The following is a 19,045-nucleotide window of genomic DNA, read 5'->3' as shown; positions in this document are numbered from 1 at the left end:
GCCACTCTAATGCCTTAAATATTACAATTTTAAATCATTGTAAACTCTTGATTCTTATTACTACTCAAGCAAAACTAAATCCACCCAGTTTCAGTTCCCAACTCCAACCTTTTATCAACACCAAGGGGCAAATGGAAACACATGTTTTTAAATACAAAGAAACAAATGGAAAAACATTTAACCAACTAGTAAAGGAACAATATTAATGCACAGATTAATGAATGAAGACATTTGGTATACAATGCAAGATATAAACATAACAGAATGCACACAGATATTATCCAGATACTCAAAGAAGCGGATGTAGAATCAAGGGAAACACAAAAGAATCTCTCTAGAGAATGGATTTCAGCTGTGTTAAAATCCCTAGCGAGCAATCTGACTGCAGTCATAGACTCAATTTTAAAATAAACTCACAGCATGCTTTTTATTATACTGTATCTGTAATGGTAATGTGGATGTCTTCTCAGTTTGTTCAATTGCTTTGATTCCAGGAAGAGAAAGCCAGATTTCCAAAGCAGAGAACAGCCTTCAACGCATAATGCAAGTGTAGCCACTGAGTTATAGTACCTTTTAGCTATTCCAAACAAAATAAGTCCACATGGACATCTTAGCTAACAACCAGAATTGAGAATTTACATTAAACATCATATATGTGTGTGTGCTCAGTCACTAAGTCCTGTCAGACTCTTTGCAACCCCATGGACTGCAACCCACAAGGCTCCTCTGTCCATGAGATTTCCCAGGCAAGTATACTGGAGTAGGTTGCCATTTTCTTCTCCAGCAGATCTTCCTGACCCAGGGATGGAACCCGCATCTCCTACATTGGCAGGCAGGTTATTTACCACTGAGCCACCAGGGAAGCCACAATATATAGAATCTTATAATTCATCTTATGGCCAAATCTGAACAACTTCAAAATTATGTTCCCAAACTTCAGTATTATTTGCAAAGACCACAACAGAAACTCAATAGTATCTAGAGGAAAGAGGATAAATGGAGAACATCCTGGCTTCAGCCTCACTGACTGTCAGCCAATGCTAGTTATTCAGAATTCTTAGCCTGTGAACTTGACTCCAGAAATCTCTCCTTTACAGATTAATGTTGGTACTCTTCCATTTATAATTTTGGGGAAGAAGGTCTATAATGTATGCCTCATCACTTTTCAGAAACAGCCCCTTTAGCTAGAATGCTTTAGAAATCTACAACTGTAGCAGTCTTACTCACCAGGTCGTATCTTTTTTTTTCTCCCATGGAGTTTATTAAAACCTCTTGGTTTCCAGCTTCGATAATTCCAAGTTGAACAAAGGTTCTTTGTCGTGGTATAGCATCCTTACTCCCATGTGAGCGGGCACCGGCAGCGTCTCTTTCCACCAGGGCTCTCTGCAGGTCAGAAACGGGACACCTGAGGAAGAGTCCTCGTGTTTTCCGTATTAACCAATCCAGAGTTTCCTTGTGTTCTGAGTAATTAACCAAGCCAGAGCCAACGCAATACGGCATATGGGCGGGGCCTCTTGCCAGGTGAATCCACTTCAATATAACTACAGTCACTTTTTTTTACTGTTTTTTATTTTTGGCCACACCCTGCAGGCATGCAGGATCTTAGTTCTCCAACCAGGGATGGAACCTGTGCCCCCTGCATTGGGAGAGCGGAGTCTTAACCACTGGACCGTCAGTGAAGTCCCTGCAGTCTCCCCATTTTTATCCCTGGTCCCAAGTACAGAATGGAACTCGGGGCAGCCCATCAAGGCCCTGCCTCTCTAGGCTTCCACTGACAATTTAAATCCAAAACCGGCTTAGGGTTCAGAGGTCCCTGCGGAAGCTGGGTGCCTTACCATCTCAAAACAGCAGATATCGTTTCTGTTCACTCATGCCTAACAGGCTGGAAGGTTCTCTTTTCCTCTAATAACGCTTTGCCTCAGCCCCAGCTGTAGCTCCAGCCTGCAATCCTTTCGTGATGAGGCTCTCAGGCCCATGCCTTTGCTCCCTTGCCTGCAAGTGGAGATCAGAAACGCACGGTTTGATTGGATCCTTGCCTCCACTGTGCCTCTTCACTAAGAACTCTATGGCCCACTGTCCCCCACTGAGGCTCTCTGGCTCAGCCGGGCCCATTCTCACAGCACTCATGTGGGCCTTCTGCACAGTTTGACCACAGCCAAGTACTTTTGTAATAGGCACTTCCATATAGTCAATCGCCAAGGTCAGAAGACCATGTGACTGGTTTAAAGCCTCTTGCCCAGGCCATAGCAGTTAAAAGCAAACAACCCAACTATAACACTCCCCCTGGCCTAATAAAAGCCTCCGCAGACTGTCAAGGTCACAACAGCCTGGCTTACCAAAAGTCTTTCCAGGGTATATTTTGATTCCCCTTATTTTAAGCCTTTGATTTTTAGTGTTCACCATTCTGGTCCGTGCACCCAGTGCTGGAGTCTCCAAGAGGTCCCCATAAATATCACACCTCTTTCCTTGCTTGGGACTGGTGCAACTCTCCCCGCTGATGATGAAGTCTCCCAGGGCAGGGTCCCTGTTTTATTGACTCTTGGATCTCCAGTGTCCAGCACTATGCCTGGCATTTCAATATTCGTTTATGCCTCACCTTTGAAAAGCAAGCCACAAAAACAAGTGAAATTAAAGGAAAATGGGAATAAGACAATCCGATAGACCTACAGAAACTAGAGCATATAAAAATGGATGACTTCAAAAATGGAATTATTTTCAGCTTCTGATACATGGCTCAAGAAGAAAACGCCTACACGCTTGCTACTCAGTGTGATCAACTGGTATCACCTAGAAGCTGGTAGGTTCAATCTTCTTCGGTATCTAAAAGAAAGAGAGTAGCTGAAAATATTGAGAAAACAATACTAATACTACTTTGGTGTGTCCCCACAAATATACGACATAAAATAATGAGAGGTGAACAAGTGCAAAAGTGAAAGAGAAATATGGGGAAGCAGAGAGAGAGAGGAAGAGAGACTCAGCGGGAACCAGGGCTCAATCCTGCAGGATTCTGTATTGTGCCCTAAAGAGTTTGGACTCCATCCAGAGGACAAGAGATGTGTTTGTTATTGCTGAGTACAGTCAGCCACTCAGAAACTCCTCTCCCATAAATTAATGGAGCTGGATTTTGTGTTCTCTGTGTAAAATCATATAATTTATTTCTAAATCAGGGCACTTTTAAAAGTGAAAGACAGCAGTGTTAAGGTTATTCCATGACGACAAGTAACAACCTGAACTGTCTTTAGCAAACCGGGACTTAGTGGTGCTTTCAAAGCCCCCAGTCCCTTGATGGTCTGACCTCTTTTCTGTTGACCAGCCCTATCTCTACACCACACTGCCCAGGAGCCCACATTCTGCTTAGCACAGTGAAGTAGTGAGAGTCAGTCTAAAGTGTTATTCAAACAATTTTCTTTCATTTCATAATTCCTTGGATGCATATTATAAGTCCATAAAATTCAACAGCCCATAAAAATAGACAGCTTGATTTCATAACACTCTCTTTTTACTACAACTGCTCAGTATTAACCACCACCCCCCTTCACTTTCATTCCATAAAAGTTTGAGTGTTCTTTAAAGCAAATTTAATGAATGGATTTGTTTTAAGAATTTTGGGAAATATGAAGATACCTGGGAATAACAAAATAAACGAAGGGCAATTATATCTCTATAAGTGTTATTTGCAGGTTGAGGTTGTTCTGTCTTGATTCATCATTAAAAAATATTTTTTTCCTCACTTTTTTTATATCCACTGAAACTAGAGGCTAAGACCAGTAGCATGAACCCCTAGGATCAGATATGAGTGGGACTTTAAAAAATTAATTTAATATTGGTGACTTCAAAAATGAATTTCAAATAATAATTGAATTTTATTACATGTAAATAATAAACACATTGTAGGACTTTCTACAAATACTTTTTCAACTGGTTGTGGAAAAATTCTCCCAAAGCAGTGTCCCATGATGTAGCAACAACTAAAATGAAGATATGAACTGTATGAAGTGCATGAATAATGCATATGAAATACAAAGTACAAAAGTATAATGTAAATGGTATATTTATAGAGACAGGCAAGAAATAACAATGGTGAGATTTTGGATAATTTTTATTTCTCTCTCTTAATTTCAGTCTGTTAAAAAATTATCTAATCAGCAGAGAATTCTTTTTCTTTTGAGAAGCCGGGACTTCTCAAAGTTTAATATGCTTATAAATCAACTACTGATCTTTTTAAAATGCAGAATCTGATTTGCTAGTTTGCAGGGGATCTGGGACTCTGCATTTCTAAAAAGAACCCAGGTGATGCCAGTGTCACCAATTCAAGGACCCCACTTAGGGTTAGAATGCTTGCCAATCAGGAGGCGTGGGTTCAATCCCTGGGTTAGGAAGATCCCCTGGACTAGGAAATGGCAACCAGCTCCAGTATTCTTGCCTGGGAAATACCATGGACAGAGGAGCCTGGTGGGCTAGAGGTCCATGGAGTTACAGAGTCAGACATGAGTTAGCAGCTAAAAAACAACAACAACTTTAGGGTTAAGGGCATAGAACTCTAGCTCTCCAATGTGGCTGTACCCCAAAATCATTTGGAGAGTTTTTTAAAACACACATCCGTGGGTCCCACTACCAGAGGTTTCAATTTAATTAGTCTGGGCTGGGTCTCAGAATTTTTAAAACTCCTCAGGTGATACTAATGTGCTTCCAATTTGGAGAAGCGCTGACACAGAAGTTTGGGTCCCAAAAGGTCTGCTCATATTTTTATACAGAAAGCATACATTTTGTAGGCGATTCTCACATAATTTTGATGCTCTTTGCAATGGTAAGACATTAGCCTTTGTAGTACAGACCTAAAGATTGCATGTTTCTCCCACAGTGATCGATTTTGATTTCTCCAGAAATAGGAAAGCAACATCAACATTCACAGCTGTGGGTTGAAAATGGCTCTTTTGGAGTAAAGTCTGTGAGTTACTGGGTTTGATTGGATGCTGAACTCACTGCATGAAAGGACTGCAGTGTCAAAGAAGACATGTGCTTCACAGATAGGAAAAGTCCTTTCTATATTTCTTATTTAATATTCCACTTCTATTCATCTTGGAGTCAGGAGTCAGCAAATGTTATTTCTTTTACTAACTGTGCTTCTGACCTTGGGAAGCCACTTAATCTTTCTGTGGATCATATAGGAAATGAAACAGTCTAACAGTGCGACAGTCCTCGTGCTTAGTCACGTTCTGCTCTTTGTGACCTTAGGGACTGTAGCCCGCCAGGCTCCTATGTCCATGGAATTGTCCAGGCAAGCATACCGGAGTGGGGTGCCATTTCCTACCCCAGGGGACCTTTCCGATTCAGGACTCGAACCTGCATCTCTTGTGTCTCCTGCGTTGGCAGGCAGGTTCTGTAAGGTTGTGACCAAATCGTCCCTCAAGTGGTCCCCACCTCCCTTTCAAGTCTCAAGATTTAAGTTTCTCCCCTTCTTTTCCACCCCGCCTTTTCCCACTCTCCATTATCTTTATCCATGTCCTCAACATCGTCATCCTTTCAAAATCTCTCCTGTGGAGCAGTTATTTTCAAACGTTAGTATATATCCAAAGAACCAGTATGGCTTATTGGAATGCAGGTTCTGAGCCTCATCCCCTGCATGTGTGGTACGTTAAGTGTGGAGTAGGGCCTGAGAATTGACATGTCTAAGTTCCCAGGTGATGATGATAATGATGGTGTTGGTGATCCAGCCAACTGGTGATCCAGTTTGCAAACTACTGCTCAATGCATTCACAAAAGCAAAATTAGAATACTATACTAGCATGGCGTGTGGGAGAAAAATGGGCACTTAACTCCAAAAGCACACTCCCTAAGGGATATTAAGGAGTTTTTACATGTGTGTTTTTAGAAAACTCTGCCTGACCTACCTTGTAGATCAATGCACTTGGAGGAAAACGTCATTGCTTTCCATTCCTGGCATGCAATATGGTACCAACTGTAAGAAGAGAGTACAAGGTCAGCTCCTTTATGCCAAATAAAAACAGTCTGAAAAGAAGCACCATTCCTCTCAGTTTGATGAACTAACTTACCAGGCTTGAGCTGGGAAAAGCATAAACAATCAAGCTAACATACAAACAAAATCAATCCAAGAGCAGTGCAGGTTAACTTAAAGAACGCCTTCTCAGGCCATTTAGTCATAAATTTCTTCCAGAAAATGGGAAACGATATCTAAGTTCTGATGCCTTTCTCCTTGCTGTGTATTTTTCAGAACATCTGGATACCAGTTACCTGACTCTAAAGCTTTCTTAGTGAGAACATTGGGATGAAATTTTTCCTCTCTAAATTCTACCTTTTTCCACTTGGAGTAAAAAGACAGGGGAAACTACTTATTGTTGTTCAATTGCCCAGTCGTGTCTGACTCTTTGCAACCCCCTGGACTGCAGCATGCCACACCTCCCTGTCCTTCACCATCTCCCGAAGTTTGCCCAAGTTCATGTCCATTGCATCCGTGATGGTAAATGCATTATCTCAATTTCCTTCCTGACACCCCTTATTGAGAGGAAATTTGAACTACCAATAAGTCCACCCTTCCTGTATACAACCATTCCTTTGTATTGACCCGCAGAACAGAAGATATTCACAAACAATGCACACAGCTGCATACGTAAAATTTACACAGATAAGTACATGAGATGAAAACACGCATACACCTACGTGTTCATGTACATATCATCCTCCTAAAAAGTTCTTTGAGTGTTGGAAAAACAATAGCCAAGTGTCTTGCTTCTATTTGCTGTAGCAGATAGAGATGACCAAGTGTCTTTGCATATTTAAAGGCTTCCCAGGAATACGTGGGACATATGAGGTCACACTGATGGTGCTGATCAGCATCAATCTGACAACTGCTGCTTGGTTTGTGTAGAAACTCCTTCCATGCCATGCTTGGTATTCTCCAAACATATTTATGATCAATATTATTAATATTTCTCATTAGGCCACTGTAAATGACAGTTTTCTTTCATAGAAAATTATTTTGAAATAGCATGAAATCCTCAAAATGGTTTAGATGAAAGAGGAATGAGGTAGTGCGGAAATGGCTTGGGTCTTTTTATTACTATTATTTTTAAAAGGAGGATATTAAAATGTTCACCCTGAAGCTTTATCAAATGTTTTGGAGATTCTTTGTACCTCTGTTCAATAGTTATAAATTTGAGGACTCCATGCTGCTTCCACCATGGGCATTTTTTCAGCAACTTTATATGAAGAAGAGGGAGTTCTGAGTTCCGTTGTCATGGTAACCCTATATTCAGGTTGAAAAGCTTTATTGAATGTTTTGGGTATTTCTCCATCACAGCCTTCATTTAATAGATTTTGATGTTCAAATGTTTAAATATACTATTTCATCTCTGCTAGGGTTGTTTGGCTTTTAATATATCTATATGCATGTATATTGTTTAAATGGTTAGGTACTAGAGGAAAGAAATATGCTAACTATGGTTTTTCTTTCTCTTCCTCTATCCCTGTTGGTACCCAAGAATTTTCACTTGTGAAAAGCAAAGATGTACAGATAGAATCTCAGATATAGAAAACACTGATGTCCTCTTATTTGGATCTCAAAACAGGACCATGATGTGTTTCTGAAAAGACCATAATGTTTCCTGCTTTGTTTTGCATTTGAAAGGATGGAGGTGCTACTAAGGCAAGGGGCAATAGAGGTCAGAAGGGATAGACTAATGAAGCGGGAAAAATCACAGGGTATCCAAATGGTAATCCCAACCATTTGTCCTTTTGACAAAGACTATTTGTTGTCACTTCTCATTTCTAGAAACACTTTACTAGAAAATACATGAGTCCTTTCAAGGATGAATGAGAGTCTCAAGGTAAACAGGACTTCATTGTTAAATATGTTGGGATGACACTAGATCAGATAAAGGATTTAATATGCTTCTGTGCATTGTGATGTCTTTAGGGGTCAAACAGTGGTCCTCAAATATTTTGACCAGGAACCTTGGGGAGTGGGGGTGTGGGGGACACCTACAGAATACGCTTTAGGAAACACTGCTTTCTAATATATTTCTCAAAGGTTTCTTCTGTTCCCAATGTGAGCAGAAGACAAAAGATTCCTGGGTTGGTCAGTAAAGTAACACTTAAGTCACATCTTGCCCTACTGCATAACTGCAGAATATGATGGAAGAGACAGATTTACTCAAAACAAGGTCAGAGATCATGTGACAAAAAGGATAGACACCTTGACAATAGGCTCTCCATCTACTAGCTAATCACCTCTACACACGTACCCTCAAGAAACTGAAAGCCAAAAGCCTCCAAGGGACACTCTGGAAAGGGTAGGAGAGGTGGGGTAGATCATACCCTGAAATTCGGACATGAGAATTATCCTTTGGAAATGAGCTCATTAATTAGAGTGCAGGACACACATGAGACTGAACTTTGAAGGTATCCCTCCTATGAATGCTGCTGTTTTCCCTGATCACTTATCTTAATCTGTGATTTAAACCTTTTATTATCCAGTACAGTAGCTACAGGAGCCTAGAGGATAATTTTCAATCAAATATAATTTTCTTTGAAAATTTTGGATAAAAAAAAAATAGTTATTTGGGCAGATGATTACATCTTTTGGACTATGATTGACGGAAATAATATTTTTATTGGAGTGCAAAACAATTAGAAATCATTGCCTGCATCATTAACATACAGTGCTTTGGCCTTCTCATTCTGTATTGAAACACCCTAATAACAAGTCTATTATGATGATAATGAGTATTATTTAATACTTAACACATCCAACCCTACATTAGATGTTCTCTGCCCAGCAGGGTAATTTCGTAAATACAATTTCAAATAAAAAACATAAACAGAGGTGTCGATGGTTTATATCTGAGAAAACAACTAGCAATTTTATTTACATCATCATCTGTTAGTGATCAGGAGTTATTCTTCCTGATTTCGTCTTCCAGCTCCCAGCCATCTTCCTCACTGCTGCATGACATGCCTCAAGGAATGAGAGGGAAAGCTGCTGAAGGAAGAAGCAGAAAAGATGCTGTCTGTCTGATAGGGTCTATTTCATCTGACAACACTATGGATTTGTTAAGGGAAAAAGGATCTCACAGTAACAGAACCCATTCCACAACTGAACTGTTTGTTGCTGGATGCTTCAGTGTCTAAAAATCTGCCTGAATAAATTATCAGACTCTTCCCTTCAAGGGCCCAGTTTTTCCAAAGTTGATTAGTCCACTCTGAAGAGTATATGCACTCAGTACCACGTTCTCCAGTCTCTTTGCCCCACTGACTTAACACAGCGAGTTGAGCACGGCAACTGCAGGGGTTCATCGTCCTGCCCAAGCCAGATCCCCTTTCCCAGGCAGCAAACTCATCCCCCAGCAGTATTTGTCCTTCTGTGACTGGTCTATTTCACTTCAGATACAGTTCTCCAGGTTCATCCATGTTGTCACATATAGTGGGATTTCCTTTTCTTTTCTCAAAGAGTAAACAATATTCTATTGTGTGAATACAACATATTTTCTGTATCCATTAATCTATGGATGGACATCTAGCTTGTTTTCATGTCTTGACTACTGTGAATAATGCTGCAATTAATATGATTGTACTAATATCTCTTCAAAACCTGATTTCAATTCTTTAGGATAAATTCCTAGATGTGGATTACTGGATTGTATGGTAGTTACATTTTTTTTGTTTGTTTATAACTACATTTTTATTTTTTGCACTTTAATTTCAGAACACAATCCCTGATAGCTTAGTTGGAAAAGAATCTGCCTGCAATTCAGGAGACCACAGTTAGATTTCTGGGTCAGAAAGATCCCTGGATAACGGATGGGCTACCCACTCCAGAATTCTTGGGCTTCCCTTGTGGCTCAGCTGGTAAAGAATCCACCTGCAATGTGGGAGACCTGGGTTCTATCCCTGGGTTGGGAAGATCCCCTGGAGAAGGGAAAGGCTACCCACTCCAGTATTCTGGCCTGGAGAATTCCATGGACTGTATATTCCATGTGGTTGCAAAGAGTCAGACACAACTGAGCAATTTTCACTTCACACCACAATGCACAGTATTTAAACCCAATATCAAATGTAGGACGCAATAGGACTTGAGGTCCTTGTATCCACGTTAGACAGAAAGATGGAGAAATAAAACCACTAGACATCAGCAGAGGGAACCAGGGGGCCAGGACCACACAGGTGCTGCCAGGGGCAAGTGAGGACACTATGTGGAGGGACAAGTCTGTAAGGAGAATCTCCTAAACTCCTTCTTCCTGTGATGGGCACCCTCATCTGCCTCAAGGGGTGGGGTCAGGGATCTTATCAGGAACAGCAGCACTTGATTTCTACCATAGTTTCTCATAGACATGTAAGTCCAGACTCATAGTTAGCATGGGGGCTCTGAGATAGAATTGGTGTTTATGGCTCTTACTTACTGAGCCCTTTCTGGGGCTCTGTGGCAGGTACATTACCTATATAGCTCTTTTAATTCTCACAACCTTGAAGTTGTGAGACTACCAGTGTTACAAAGGAGGAAACTGAGGCTTAAGTTAGTTAATCCTAGACCACAAAGTAAAGGATGAAAGACAATAAGAAATAACAGGGAGTAGGAAATAAAATTCTAACCACAAGACTTTCTAGAAATTTCTATTTAAAGATTCTGAAAATTAAGCAATTTATTCAACTTGTGTCTGATTGATTGCTTTGCATTTAGAAATATGTTCTTTCCTTTTACTACTGACTTCTTGGACTCTAATAACCATGATTCATTCTGAGAATTATTTCAGAATCATTTCCACATTTATCTGACACCCCATATCCTCTGTCTTCCTCCCTACCCAGTAAAACTCTCTAATAAGCCACATAAGCTTCCTCTTTTTTATATAAAACAGCTGTCCACCCATCAACAATCTTTACTGGGGACAGAGCAGAGTACTTGACACTCTAGCAAATTTTACAGCTTCTCAAATATGATGAATTCAAATAACAATTTTATCCAGAAACATGGACTGAAATACCAAGTCTGTTCAAAAACAGAGGGAAAGGAAAAGAGTATTCAACTTTTCTCTGTAGATTTTTTTCATAGAACCTAATTTATGAACTTATAATTGACTAGTGAGCATCATGCTTTAATTATGATTTTGAAAAGGCCTTAGCAGTAGACTAGCTCTGACAGCCTGTGACATGGTGTGGGCTTAAGAGAATAGGTATTTATACAGGCAGTGTCAATCACCCAGTGCATGTCATTTCAACTGCCTGTCCCAATCAGGACCAGCATCCAAGAGCACAGCAATTAGAATAAGGAGATGAAAAGCACCGGGGACATTATGATGGAAGTCAATGGCAGAGGAACCCAAAGAGATGGCACAAAATGTCACCTTCACGCAGACACTATTTTAATACTGATAAGGCAAACTGCAGTCCTTTAAAATGGGGCCACATAACTCATTGAAATGGAGAAGGAAGAACTAATTTAATGAAATCAAAAGGCTCACATATCTCCCAAGGAAATGAGGGATTCAACTCTAGATTCCACTGTCATACATGACAATAACCTCTAAACCAAGAATTTAACTGCTCAGTATGATATGTGTGCCACTATTTGATCTTATAAGAACCACTGGACACTGAAGATAGAAAATCACAACTCATTAGTATATTCACCAAACTCATTAATTAAATTAATGGGTGTCCTTTTTGGGTCAGCATTTAGTGAAAAGAGGAATGAAGAACAGGGTCATAGATGAAAAAACATTATATTTAGGGTCAGAAGGTATAAATTCACACATTGATTCAATTTATTTTAGCTTTGAAAACTTAAACAAGATTCCAAACCTCAGTTCTTTTATCATAAAGTGTGACAATAACACAGAGCCATTGTGCAATTTACTTGATGCAAGGCATGTGTAAACTATGAAAAGAGAAGTAATACAGAGAATCAACATGACTAAAAACTATTAATTATCTATTGCTATGTAACAAATTAGTTTAAAATCTAGCAGCTACAAACAGCAAACATTTCTTATCTCACACTTTCTAGGGGTCAGGAATCTGGGAGTGGCTTCATTGAAAGGCTTTGGCTCAGGGACCCTCAAGGAGGCTGCAGTCAAGGCATTAACCAGGGTCTGCTCAAGGCTCAACTATGGCAGGATCTGTTTCCAAGCTCATTCATGTGGAAGCTGGCAGAAGATCCACTTCCACACTCACTCATGTGCTATTTGCAGGCCTCAGAAGACTTGTTTTCATATTCATTTACATGGGCCTTCCTCCAGGGCTGCCTCACTAACATGAATAGCAATTAGGTTCTCCCAGGATGAGGTACCCAAGAGAAAGCAAGAAAGAATGCCCGAGGGAAAACCACAATCTTTTTTATAATCTAATTTCAGAAGGAGCTTCCCATCATCTTGGCTGCATACTTTTGTTACAGGCAAGTCATTCAGTCCAGCCTACACTCAAGACAGATTACACAAGTGTGTGGATGCCAGGAAGTAGACCGTTGGGGCCATCTCAGAGGCTGTTTACTATAAAAACTATTCCTCAACTATAGAGATTTGGCTGAGCCTCACAGTCAATTCAGCCAAGGAGTAGCTGAAAGCAAAAACAACTATAGCTTTTTAGGTTCTTTCCATGATTTTGACTCTACTTGAGATGTGTAACTCATTCAGTTGTTTTGTCTATACATATTCACTCTGTGTTAAGCAACAAAAGTTTTTAAAGCTCACATATGGTCTTCTTTTACCAGTCTTTGAAATGTAGGCAGCTGTCTATTTATAAACTACTTTCCAAAGTCTAAGGGTTAATTATCCATTTCACAGAGTACCAATGACTAAGCTTGTCAATCTGCTGCAAGGCTTTACATTTTTCTTCACTTTCTCCTTCCCTAGGCTAAACTATAATTTGCATTCAAAAAGTAAGCAGCAAAGTAAGTGGTTTAAATTCTGAGCCTCTACCTCTGTCAGCTTATCCACAGAAGCTCTCTTCATGATCCAACCTGTGATTGGCAACCAGAAAAAAATTTACACTCACCTGTTCAGGGAAGAGGCTAATCAGCTAGGCTCGTACCTACAGTGTCTCCTTACAAAATGCCTGGCTGAAAAGTTGAGCTTTAACTGTAGTATACTATGAGTTGAGAAAATTAAAAACAATCATCTAACTCAACTTAATTTTACAAAAAGGAAAACTGAGGCACCAAGAATACAACTAAGTACAAATGCTAGAAATGAAAAATATGACACAGAAATTTTAAAAATTCACTCAGTAGACTTCAGAGAAGACTGGAAATCTTAAGAGAAGGGCTCAGTGGACATTAATACATTTCAACAGAAATTATATAAATTAAAAAATAAAGTGACAAACAATGGGAAAATAAACACCACATCTGAGAGCAGGAAAGCAATATCTAATGCTCTAGACTCATGCTTAGGTATTATAGTCCCCAAAGAAGAAGAGAAAGAGAATAAAACAGAAGAACTATCTGAAGAGATAATGGCTGAGAAATTCCAAAATTGTCAAAAAAATCAAAACTACAGGACAAATATGTCATGAACCCCAAGCAGCATAAATAAGCTACAACTAAAATCATACACAATCATGTCTTAGCCAAAATGCTAAAATCAAAAATAAAGAGGAAAACTTAAAGCTAAAATGGACATAGACATACTCTGTAGAGAATGGCAACAATAAACTATAAACAAGGTGAAAAGACAGCCCTCAGAATGGAAGAAAGTAATAGCAAATGAAACAACTGACAAAAGATTAATTTCCAAAATATACAAGCATCTCATACAACTCAATACCAGAAAAATAAACAACCCAATCAAAAAGTGGGAAAAAGACCTAACAAGCATTTCTCCAAGGAAAACATACAGATGGCTAACAAACACATGAAAAGATGCTCAATATCACTAATTATTAGAGAAATGTAAATCAAAACTATAATGAGATATCACCTCACACCCATCAGAATAGTTAGTGATAGTTCAGTCACTTAGTCATGTCCAATTCTTTGCGACCCCTGCAGCATGCCAGGCTTCCCTGTCCATTACCGACTCCCAGAGCTTGCTCAAACTCATGTCCATCGAGTCAGTGATGCCATCCAATCATCTCATCCTCTGTCTTCTGTCCCATCAGAATGGCCATCATCAAAAAGTCTGCAAGGAATAAATGCTGGAGAGGGTGTGGAGAAAAGGGAAACTTCTTGCACTGTTGGTGAGAATGTAAGTTGATACAGCCACTATGGAAGACAGTATGGAGATTCCTTTAAAAAGTAGGAATAAAACCACCATATGACCCAGGATTCCCACTTCCAGGCATATACCCTGAGGAAACCAAAATTGAAAAAGACACATGTATTCCAATGTTCATTACAGCACTATTTAAAAGAGTTAGAACATGGAAGCAATCTAGATGTCCATCGACAAATGAATGGATAAAGAAGCTGTGGTACATATACACAATGGAATATTACTTAGCCATAAAAAGGAACACATTTGAGTCAGTTCTGAGAAAGTAGATGAATCTTGAGCCTATTATACACAGTGAAGTAAGTCAGAAAGAGAAAGATAAGTATTATATACTAACACATATATATGGAATCTAGAAAGATGGTACTGAAGAATTTATTTGTGGGGCAGCAATGGAGAAACAGTCATAGAGAACAGACCTATGGACACAGGGAAAGGGAAGGAGAGACTGAGACATATGGAGAAAGTAATATGTAAATTTATATTACCATATGTAAAATAGATAGCCAATGGGAATATGCTGCATGTTTCAGGGAACTCAAACAGGGGCTCTGCACCAACCTAGGTGGGGTGGGATGGGGAGGGAAATGGGAGGGAGGTTCAAGACGGAGGGACATATGTATACCTATGGCTGATTCATACTGAGGTTTGACAGAAAACAACAAAATTCTGTAAAGCAATTATCCATCAATTAAAAAAAAAAAAGAATCATGGCTGATGTATCACAAGCAATTGAAGACAAAGACAATGAAAGAACAAACTTAAAGAACAGAAAGAAAAAACTAACCAAGTGTAATTCCACAATGGCTAAAATATCTTTCAAAGTTAAGGCAAAAAATAAAGAATATTTTTCCAGAGACAAAAATGGAGATAATACATCACTAGTAGACCTGCAGGACAAAAAGTGATGAAAGAATTTATTCAGGCTGCAGGGAAAAAATGCCAGATGAAAGCCCAGATTCACAGGAGAGAAAAAAAGTCACTCCATACACCTCATGTGCATATGCTTTGATTGGATTACATTTTTAAATATATATTTTTGATGTAATATCTTTCTATTGCAACCCAGATGGAAGATGTATAAACACCTTTTCAGGCAAATATTCACTATTTGTCTTCACACTTTGCAATCAATATATAATTTGCAAATCTCTGCATTTTATGTTTTCCATCACAGCATATTTCCCGTATCAATTCAATTCTCTACAAAGCCTATAATTCCCCACATGCTTTCTCTGTTTCTTCCATTGACTCCTAGTCAGCTGCTTGACCACTGCTCCAACACTCTTCCAAGTTACCCTGAAAGTGTGAGAAAGGACCAGAGAGTGCAAAGGAGATTCACGCCAACAAACCATAAAAGGACTGCTATCTCCACCAAAGGGCATACCCCCTAACCTAGGAAAATAGAAATTTCATAGGGAAAAACTTGTCCTTCTCAGTATAGAAACCCTAGAAGTTACTGCACTTGAAGTTGTTCAGTGGTTGCTTCAACAATGAGGTAAAAAAATTAAACACATGTTTTCCTATCTGTTTGCTTGGTTTTTTTTTTCCCCTTTACAGCATATATCTGTTGCTTTAATAATGTCTTTGACATTCAAACCTTCCAGTTTGACTTTCATATCATGCTTATTCTCTAGGCTAAAAAGAGTAGTAAAATAATATCGGGCCTATGGAAATAAATATGGAAATCTATTTGTGAAAAATGTCTAGAATTTAGATGGACAAATTCTATAACAAGGTGCTGTTGTTTGTATTAAAACAAATTTTGAGCAGGATTCAGAAATTTCAACTTGGTATCATAGTTCAGTTAACACATTTTTAAAACTCCCTTTTAAAAATTCTCTATGTATAGTCCATCATACCCAGAATTTCTTAAGGAAATCTTCTCAAAGGGGTCTAACTTACCCAGACTGAGCACAGAAAATTTTATCACATTCACCAAAGTCCTAGGCAGATAGTTAAATGTTTGACAGGTTTTTAACAGGGGAATTATAAGAAAAAAAAATCAAAACTTTTAATAACTAAAATCACATGTTGTAATGGGACATTCTGGAGAAGGGAATGGCAACCCACTCCAGTATTCTCGCCTGGAGAATTCCATGGACAGAGGATCCTGGCAGGCTATGGTCCATGGGGTCACAAAGAGTCAGACACAGCTGAGCAACTAACACTTGCCCTTGCACAAGGGGAAGTTAACACTTTACTGGAGAGTTAATACACAGCAAATGTAACCGTGGTTGGTGTATTAAAATTCCCCAACTCTCTGCTTAATCCTTAAGGATGAGATTCACACGTTATTTCCCATGTGTTACTCTTCCAAAGTAGGTGGCAGACACTCCTCTACATCAATTTTAGGTCTGATCATGCAACTTTCTTTGGCCTGGAATGTGGGCAGCCATGATGCATGCCATATCCAAAGAGGCTCCAAGTGGACTTGCTTTTGCGTGTCTGTGTGGTCTCCCTAGGCCATGAGAACAATTACAAAACAGTCCAGACAGAAACTACACTGTCATCACCGTAGATTCAAGAATGAGAAGATATATAAAATAGACACAATTAAGACCAAATGAGATTGCAGCCAATCTGCAGACTTGGCAACAAAAAAAATGAATATTTACTGTTTTAAGTCACTGAAATGTAGAGACTACGAGTTACCACAACAAAGTGATTTAATATTGTGTGTATGTTTACATACATACTTCCTCATGTAAAGTCTATTAATACTGAGAGAATTATCATTCTCTCCCTATGAAACCGGAGAAGGCAACGGCAGCCCACTCCAGTACTCTTGCCTGGAAAATCCCATGGACGGAGGAGCCTGGTGGGCTGCAGTCCATGGGGTCGCTAAGAGTCAGACACGACTGAGTGACTTACCTTTCACTTTTCACTTTCATGCATTGGAGAAGGAAATGGCAACCCACTCCAGTGTTCTTGCCTGGAGAATCCCAGGGGCAGGGAAGCCTGGTGGGCTGCCGTCTATGGGGTCGCACAGAGTCGGACACGACTGAAGCAACAGCAGCAGCAGCAGCCCTGTGAAACTAGTTCACATTTAAATATCAGGAAGCAAAGGCTCGATAGCACATTCCATAACTGAAATCTATTCTTAATTGTAACTAATTTAGGAAGTCCCCTATGCTTTTCATAAACTTTGTAAAATTCCAGGCAGTGCTGCTCAGGGTACCTCTCTGCGTGTTTCTCTAACTTTACATTCATTTGTTGCTCTGAATGTTCTATGAAGTATTTCTGAGTATTTTTGAATGAACATATTCCTGCTTTTGTATTGTTACATGAAAGCCTCTTGAAAACATGTCTCACAAACTTCTTATTAAACTGTTCATTCTTGTTTTAAAAATAAATTATTTTACTTCTTCCTGTTTAATATTGCTTAAGTAGTATAACAGACTTTTCATCAAGGCACTGGGCTTCCCCAATGGCTCAGATAGAAAAGAATCTTCCTGCAATGCAGGAGACCTGGGTTTGATGCCTGGGTTGGGAAGATTCCCCTGGAGAAGGGAATGGTAACTCACTCCAGTATTCTTGCCTGGAGAATCCCATGGACAGAGGAGACTGGTGGGCTACAGCCCATACGGTCACAAAGGGCTGGATACAACTGAGTGACTAATACTATGTCACTTAGTATCCCTTGACACCAAATTTTGAGCCAGATAGCTTCATAGCTCATATTTCTATCTGGAAAACAAAATGGGAAAATACTCAACATATCAAGTGGGAATATCATTGCCTTCATGTTTTTGTTAATTTCTGTCCCTGTGACTTAGATGCATAGATACTTGCTCCATTTCTCCCAGGGACATGAGACGTCTTGAAACTTCATAGTTCTCCATACAGAGGGTTCTATACCACAGAGCCACACTCAGACCAGTAATCAGTTTGCCTGAATTGATGAGAACTACACACAACCAAATATCAGATCTATGTTAGTGGAAGTGTTTATAAGTACATGAATCAGGTGAGTCATCAATAGTATCTATCTTTCCTTTTGTCTTATATTTCTCTTTATTCCTTTGTGGTGATTTGTGGTTTAGTCACTAAGTTGTGTCTGACTCTTTGCGACCCCATGGACTATAGCCTACAGCTCCTCTGTCCGTGGGATTCTCCAGGCAAGAATACTGGAGTGGGTAGCCATTTTCTTCTCCAGGGGTTCTTCCTGACCCAGAGATCAAACCCGGATCTCCTGCATTGCAGGCAGTCTCTTGGATTGCAAGCATATTCTTTACCGACTGCGCCACCAGGGAAGCCACTCCTTTGAGGCAAAGAATATTTAGAAGCCTTTTCAAAAAGGCTGAACATTTTAAAGAATGAGAATTTCATTCAATGTTGTCATAAAAATTTTTTAAGAAAAGAAAAAATAATAAGGTTTCACCATTGGAAGTAGTTTACCTAGCAGAATGACTATTTGACAAATCATGTAGTCAACCAGCCCAACTGTGAATCACCGAGTGTGTGCACTGGCACCTCAAGTATCTGGCAGAGTGGCTGCCTTTTTAAAATTCATGACATCATACTCTGGTGCTTTGAGTTTGGCTCAACACGAGAAACCTCCTTCTTTGGATGAATTAATTGGAATATTGGCTCTATGGGAAAAATAATCCCTCCAAATCTCTTTATGAGGAAATTACTATCTCAGATATAATTTTCAATTCCCTAAAGGAAATAATAACTCTTGACAGAGAAACTAAAATGCTTCCCCAAATTTGTTAAAACTAGTTCAATAGTTGGCTTCGTTATATTAAGCACTACAATGAAAAGAATTTTCATTGTCACAAATCATCTATGAACCAATGCACACCAATGAGTATTGA

At 39.4% G+C, this 19,045-nt stretch overlaps 1 protein-coding gene across 21 annotated transcripts in view; it reads right to left on the bottom strand.

Moving 5' to 3' along the window:
- Nucleotides 1-19,045, bottom strand: part of LOC147366710 (uncharacterized) — a 1,020,409-nt gene that overhangs the window by 909,445 nt on the left and 91,919 nt on the right. For 16 of the 21 annotated variants that reach the window (XR_015168979.1, XR_015168978.1, XR_015168977.1 and 13 more), the window contains exons 2-5: nucleotides 5,892-5,959; nucleotides 2,337-2,596; nucleotides 1,836-1,992; nucleotides 1,228-1,383 (exon numbers count right to left, since the gene is read on the bottom strand). Coding sequence is in view for 3 of the 21 variants with exons in the window: in XM_086414228.1 (XP_086270354.1) it covers nucleotides 1,228-1,500 (273 nt within the window). In the remaining 18 variants the exon portion in view is untranslated. Of the gene's footprint in view, nucleotides 1-313; nucleotides 821-1,227; nucleotides 1,690-1,835; nucleotides 1,993-2,336; nucleotides 2,597-5,891; nucleotides 5,960-19,045 lie in introns of those variants that run through there. The other 5 variants (XR_015168980.1, XR_015168973.1, XM_086414228.1 and 2 more) reach the window with 5 other exon arrangements.

The sequence above is a fragment of the Bos grunniens genome, chromosome 8, assembly GCF_055505025.1.
Source record: "Bos grunniens cultivar Pamir isolate PY7600 chromosome 8, Bosgru_T2T1.0, whole genome shotgun sequence".
In the NCBI taxonomy this organism is placed as follows: Eukaryota; Metazoa; Chordata; class Mammalia; order Artiodactyla; family Bovidae; genus Bos; species Bos grunniens.
The sequence above is the reverse complement of the archived record's forward strand: the minus strand, read 5'-3'. Positions and strand labels throughout refer to the sequence as shown.